The sequence below is a fragment of the Mesitornis unicolor genome, unplaced genomic scaffold (genome assembly GCF_000695765.1).
Source record: "Mesitornis unicolor isolate BGI_N332 unplaced genomic scaffold, ASM69576v1 scaffold24239, whole genome shotgun sequence".
In the NCBI taxonomy this organism is placed as follows: domain Eukaryota; kingdom Metazoa; phylum Chordata; class Aves; order Mesitornithiformes; family Mesitornithidae; genus Mesitornis; species Mesitornis unicolor.
This window is the reverse complement of record NW_010205547.1, coordinates 3,088-9,968: the sequence shown is the minus strand read 5'-3', so window position 1 is coordinate 9,968 and position 6,881 is coordinate 3,088. Positions and strand designations below refer to the sequence as shown.

The 6,881-nt window shown below is 56.5% G+C and overlaps 1 protein-coding gene across 1 annotated transcript; it reads left to right on the top strand.

Annotated features, from left to right (window-relative positions):
* Window positions 1-491: 491 nt before the first annotated feature.
* On the top strand, window positions 492-6,692 carry TNFRSF6B (tumor necrosis factor receptor superfamily, member 6b, decoy). Its single transcript, XM_010191461.1, has 4 exons — window positions 492-533; window positions 1,004-1,385; window positions 3,754-3,951; window positions 6,415-6,692. Exons 1-4 carry the CDS (start codon window positions 492-494, stop codon window positions 6,690-6,692), a joined length of 900 nt encoding a protein of 299 aa, XP_010189763.1.
* The last annotated feature ends 189 nt before the right edge of the window (window positions 6,693-6,881 follow it).

The following is a 6,881-nucleotide window of genomic DNA, read 5'->3' as shown; positions in this document are numbered from 1 at the left end:
AGGATGAGAGGGGATGGGAGGGAAAGCAGCCGCTCCCCGGGATGGGATGGGGTGGGACGGGATGGGGCCGTGCTGCCCCCACCACCTCGCCCATCTCTGCTCCCCACTGCTGCGGGTCCCCGCCTGCCCTTGGGCCAGGGATGATTTTTTTCTCCTCCGAGCGCTTACGCATGCGGGACGATGAGTACGTCAGGAACCACCGTCGCAGCTTTCCAGCGGCGAGATCTCCTTCGCCACCGCGCTATAAAACTCCCCGCTTCTCCCCCTGGGTTTGGGAGAGCCGGCATCTCCCGCAGAGTCAGGACTGCGCGAACAGGAGAGAAAACCCAGCTTTTCACGACAATCCTTACCCGTTTCTCTCTCTTTCTGCTTTAAAGCTGGACGGCTGCATCGGTACCGCTGCTACAGAGAGGAGCTGAAACCCAACCGCTGGAAAACCCTCTCCACCTCCCCCGGGTTCCTGATCGCGGTGCTGGGAAGCCCTCGGTGCTATGCTACCCTGCCACACGCGCAACTTAAGGCACCCATCCAAGGTAACGTACGGCTCTGGGCGCACGTGGTTGGGGAAGGGAAGATAAACAAGGCTCGGTCCTGTACTGAGAGGCAAAATAAAGTACAAAATAAAGTGTGGAGCTCTTATGGAGCAGCCCGGTATTTGCTAATTTGGAAAAATTAAGCAAATTAAGGTTTTTCTTACCCTAAATAGCGGGGAACCGGCTGCGGTGAAAGGAAAAGAGCACGGAGCTGCTTTTAGTGCTGGAAGAGGGGGATCAACGTGGGTTTGAGAAGCATCATTTGGGAAAGGATGCTTTGTGTCCGCGGGAGCCACATGGGGGCAGCGGCAGGTCCCCAGTATCACCACTGCTCTGCTGCTGGGGCTGTGGGGGGGGATAATTTATGGTATTCAAAATAGCCACGGATTCTGTAACTCAGCAGCCACATCTGCTGCCTCTGCCCCTGCGAGAGGCCGTGCTAAGGGCTCTCCGCGCTCTCTTTGCCGCAGTGGATGTTTGCCCCTCTCCTCCTCTTGCTGGCTGAGCTGTGCTCCGGCAGCAGCCGCCGCACGTACCAATGGAAGGACGCCGTGACGGGCGAGAAGCTGACGTGCCAGCAGTGCCCCCCGGGGACCTTCGTGGCCCGGCACTGCACCAGGGACGCGCAGACGACGTGCGAGCCCTGCCCGGATCTGCACTACACGCAGTACTGGAACTACCTGGAGAAGTGCCGGTACTGTAACGTCATCTGCGGGGAGAAGCAAGTGGAGGTGCAGCAGTGCAACGCCACCCACAACCGCGTCTGCCAGTGCCAGGAGGGATACTACTCCGAGATGGAGTTCTGCATCAGGCACTCCGAGTGCCCGCCGGGCTCCGGCGTGGAGAAACTGGGTGAGTACCCGGGCTGCGTCCGTGCGAGTGAGGCTTGTCACGTCCCAAAAATCTCTGCTTGAGCGAAAAAACCAAGCGGAAAGCAGCTGATAATTGCCCATAGCCTGACTTTGTTCCCTTTTTGCTCACCAGCGCGATGCTATCCTTGCTGGTGAGTGAAAATGTCCTGATCTCTTTTGCAAGGAGCAATTTTGGGGTTCTTTTTCCTCCACTTTTGCTTTGAAATCCCCCAGCCCCACGCTTCTACGGGACACAGCAGCCCTGGTGACCTGCTTTACCTGCGGGCAGAGCCGGGCTGTGATTTCCCCCATCCCCGCAGAGGCAGCAGCTCGTCCTGACGGAGCTCAAGGGTGGACAGGTCCAAGTGGCCCCTGCTCCTCTGTGGGCTCCTGCTCCTTGCAGATAGGGAGCGGGAAATGCCGATTATCTGGTCCAAAAAGTGCTGCTAATGCTGCAAGGGCAAGATTGGTGAATGGTTGTAGCTCTGAGGCTGGATTTCCTGGGTTTTTTATTGAATAATTTGGAGAGGCTGTATTTTAAACATTAAATGGATACAAGGACAGCTCTCAAGTCCACAGAATCAGCCTGGTTTCTATTCACGAGTCCAAGACTCCATTCCCTGGTGAGATATAAGTCACGAGAGCTCTCTGAGGGTTCATTTTTTCTGTTGTTTCCCCATCACAACTTTGTCCCATCCCTCGGCTGCCTCCGTCCGTGTGTGCACTTTCTAAAAATACAAATTGCCTACAGTTTCCCTCTCCTGAATCACCAGGCCCTGCCTGGAAACCGCAGCTGGGTCGAACACCCCAGCGTGGGCAGCACCAGCAAAACCAACCTTGTTTTGCTTTGTGCTTTGAAGTGCAGAGGCTTTTGAAGTCCTTCCGTGCATGAAGTGGGAGAGCTCCACGCTCACAGACCGGAGGAGAAACTCCCCTGTGTCTTCAGCTGATGCTTGCGGTTGAGATTTGGGGTTAATTTTTCTATAGGACGTGACTGTTAAAAGTGCAGCAAAAGGTGAGCGGAGTCTCCAAGCAACGTGGGGAAGCCCTTTGAAATTAAACATCAGGTTTGGCTGGAGGACTGAGGAGCCATTCGAGCAAGCTGGAGCAAGCTGAGAAGCTGGGTTTTTTTGTTATTATGATTTATTTTTTTTCCAAATGGCTTCTTGCGTGGGGGCTGATGGTGCCTCAGTGCAGGCATCTGAACCCCACAGCAAGGACCAGAGCCCTGGGGCCGTGAGCGCTTGTGTCTGGACGGGGACGATGGGGACCCTGTGGCAGTGGGCAGACCTCGCTGGCTTTGGGGTGGGATGGGTGCTTTGATCCCTGTGTGGTTTTTCTGGGGACATGAGCTTATTTTGGGTTTCTCATTTGCAAATGTTGACTCAGGTGTTGGGCTGACCGGGACTTCTGGTAAAGCCAAAGCGATGGCCTAAAGTGGGTTTCGATGGAGTAGAAACCTGGTTCTTATGTAGATAAATGATGAGGAGATCAGAGAATCATTAAGGTTGGAAAAGCCCTCTGAGACCATCAAGTCCAACATCAACCCAACCCCACCATGGCCACTAAACCGTGTCCCCAAGTGCCACATCCACCACTTCTTGGACCGCTCCAGGGATGGGGACTCCCCCACCTCCCGCGGCAGCCCCTTCCAGTGCTTGACCACTCTTTCGCTCCGGGGATGGGGCCTCCCCCCCCCCCCTGGCCAGCCCCTTCCAGTGCTTGACCACTCTTTCAGTACAGAAATTTCCCCCAGTATCCAACCTAACTCTGTCCTGGCACAAAACGAAGAGGGTGTGAAGTTCGCTGCCGCCAGGGCCTTTCCCTGCTCCCCCAAGGAAGGTGCGAGGCACCCTGGTGCAATCTGGCTCACGTGGCACCGTCCCTGTGAAGCAGCCACGGCTCTGGCCCCGAGCCGGGGTGGGTGGGAAACTGCAGAAGCCAGCGCAACTTTCGCCTTCTTAGGGACTTTTACTTTCACTTGGCCAGGAGCCTCCTGACTTCACTGTGAATCACGCAACAGCTCGGGCTGGAAGGGCCCTTAAGTATCATCCGAAATCCAAGGGCTGGTTTGGCTCTCGCCTTACCCATCGTCCCAGCTGGTGTCTGCTGCCCAGGAGATGGCCCCTTTCGGTAGCAGATGGGATGTCCCATTCTGTCTGGAGGATGGTGGCAATTCCTCAGCATGTGCCAAATGCTTTGGCTTGGGAAATGACTGGGGCAAGCGTTGCTGGTTGCCCTACAAGTGATTCCTGGCAGAGTTAGAGGCTGTGATCGCCTCCAAAACATTACCCTTGGATGGTGTCTGGCACCGTCCCCTGCTCCCTTGCCAGTTTGTCCCCCCAGGCTGACGGTCCCTTTTCCTCCAGGTACCCCCTTCAAGGACACCCAATGCAGCCCCTGCCCCCGCGGCTTCTTCTCCGCCTCCGACTCCAGCACCAAGCCGTGCCAGCCCCACCAGGACTGCGAGCAGCAGGGCAAGGTGACCAACGTGCAGGGCAACCAGTACCACGACACCCTCTGCACCTCCTGCAGGCTGGGCAGGAGCAACAGCACCCAGGGACCAGGTGAGACACGGAGTGGGGGACACTGGGACCACGGCGCTGCCGGGGCGAGAGCAAAGTTTCTGGTGGGTTTTTGCTGTGTAGATACGAAATAGCTTGTGAAAAGTAGGGCGAGTCGTAATTAATAGTGATTATGGATAAAATAGAGAGTTTCTGCCTTATTTTCCCTCCAGGGTTAGTCATGTCAGGCAGGGACAGGGTGCAGGGCTTAAGCAACGGCTGCTGCTCAGCGAGATCAAAGAGCTGGCAGTGAAATCCTCCCAGTTCGCACCGGGGACTGGGATAACTGGGTATGCTGGGACATCAGCTGGTGGTGATCACCGGTGCCTGGCAGTGGTGTGAACAGAGGCAGTGTCACACTCGGTGTCCCTCTTGCTCCCAGCCTGGCTCCGGGAAGGTTTCATTGCGGCCGCAGCCTTGTCCCATGCAGCAGGGGCAGAGCAGGGGCCAAGGTACAGTAGAGGTTCTGTGTAGGGTGGATTTTGACCTCTTAGCTGGAAAAAGTAGGGCGAGGATTTTAGCTGTTCACCGTAATAGGGCAAACAGCGTTGAGCCTCGGTGGAGGCTGAGGGTTGGGCAGGAGCTGGCACAGATTGGGCAAAGGAGTGGGGAGAGTGCTGGGCTGGCCCTGGGGTGCTTTGTAATGTGCACCCCAACGAGTTAGGGGGTGAGAAAGGGGCCAAAAACCATCTCAAGGGCCTGATGTCAGTTGAGGGGAGGCAGGCAGCCGTTTTGAACCACCCGCTTTGCCCTGAGCATCCAGCCAAGGTAAATGGGACACAAATTCAAGGTGGCCGATGTGGGTGGCAGTGGACCAGCGCCCTTGGACTTCCAAAAATAATCAGTCATAGAGCCATAGGAAAGCCCAGGCTGGAAGGGACTTAAAAAGTTCACCTGGTCCGACCTTTCATGGCAAAAAGAGCCTGGCTGAGATTACCCAGCACCACATCCCGAAAACCTCCAGCGATGGGGACTTCATCACATCCCAGTATAAAAAAAGGCTTTAATCCGTCACGACGAAGCTCAATAGAGGAGCTGCAATGAAAGCTGCTCCTTGGCAGCGACACAGCCAGGAGGCCATAGCCCTGAGAGGAGCCCTGGCCTCTCCATCCTACACGGGGCTTTCCTCCTGACGCAGCCTGACTCACGCCACCGGCGCTGGGGCGAGGAGGCTCCGTCATCCACGGGACACGGTCCCGGGGCCAGAGGAGGAAGGTGCGGTGAGATGTGAGCATCATCAGCCGCACGTGCGGCTCGTGAGGCAACGGCCCCAGACTGGCCCTGCAGCTATTTATAGAGATTCATTCGTCACTGATGGGAGCGAGGGGTCTATTTTTAGCTCCGGTTCATCGTGACTTCACGCGGGAGGCGCGCAGGCACCTGCCTCCCTCCCCGCTGCGGCTGCGAGTCGGTATCAACCCCAAATCTGGGCATGGGAGCTCCACCCGCCCCGCTATAACCAGTGAAATCCTTCCCAGTTTACCGTGGCACGAAGCTGGGCTGGTTTCTCCTGGCCTGAGTCATCGTTTGGCCTTGGTCTGGTGCAGATCCTTGCTGATTTCATGCCTTCCCGCTGGCCGCGCTCCAGCAGCGGCGCTGGATCCAGCTGGGAGCAGCTCTGTCCAAACGCCCCGATTTGGGCTGCGCCCGGGGCTTGTCCTGTCCTGAGATGTGCAAATCTGCATGGGAAAATGGAAACCTTTCAGGAAAAAAATAACATGTGTCGGTGTTTGCTGCGGTTTCTTTGGTTTTTCTGGAGTTTCCCTCTCCCCCTGCTCCCCGCCGGGGAGGAACAGGCAAGAGGTGCATTGAGGTTTTTCAAAATCGCAGGGATTACGGGAACTTTTGCACATCGTTTTCTAACTGCCCCGGAGAGGATGGGCCACTGCTGGGAAATCCAGCCCTGCGGGGCAGAGAGGGGCCTCGGCCCGATAACGATGCCGTGTTCGGTGCTTTCCTCCTCCTTCTTCCTTCCAGCCTCATTTTTTCCACTTGCAACATGCGTATTCTGACCTGCTCGTTCCGCCGCACACCCGTGGGCTCTTCCTCCTTGATTTAGGCAAAGGATGAGCCCCTGCCAGCCGGAGGCTGCTGCATCCTCAGGCAGGGACTTGCTGTTGGTCCTCGGCTCATGTTCAGGGCTGTAGGTGGCCCCATGAGCTAAAATGTACCCCCTGAATTTGGAAGATGGGTGGTGAGCGACAGATTTCCCAGTGGGGCTCAATGACTGGGACCCCTGGTGCCCAGATGAGGACAATGTCATAAAATCATTGACTGGTTTGGGTTGGAAAGGACCTTCCATGGGCATCTTCAGGGACATCTTCACCTCCATCAGGTTGCTCAGGTCCAACTTGACCTCGAGCGTTTCGGATGGTGCATTTACCACCTCTCTGGGCAGATGTGGGGCTGTGACCTCCTCTCCCTGTGTCCTGTGGTCACCTTTCCTGCTTTTCTCCATTCCCCCAGCTCTAGGAGGCGACGACTGCGAGCAAGCCATGATCGACTTCGTGGCGTACCAGAACATCCCCATCAGGAAGCTGAAGCGCCTGCAGCAAATCCTGGAGCGCTCGCCCAGGAAGCAGGCGCTGGGGACCAGGGCGGCCATCCAGGAGAAGTTCAGGACTTTCCTCACCCATCTGAAAGAGGGGCACTACGGGGTCACCAAGGAGCTGCTGGAAGCTCTGCGAGCCACCAAGCTGCACTCCATTGAGGAGAAGGTCCGTGAGCGCTTCCTCCTGGCCTGAGAACACCAACTGGACTTTTCGGGTGGTTTTTCGTTTTGTTTTTTTTTTTTTAAATGCTGTGGCTTCATTAATTTATTAATCTCTCCAAACCTCACTTGAAACGCCGCGGTAGAGCTGAGCGCTGGGTCCTGCTCTGCGCGCGGCTGCATCCCTGCCCTCCGGGATGGGATGCTGAGAGCAGCCGCATCC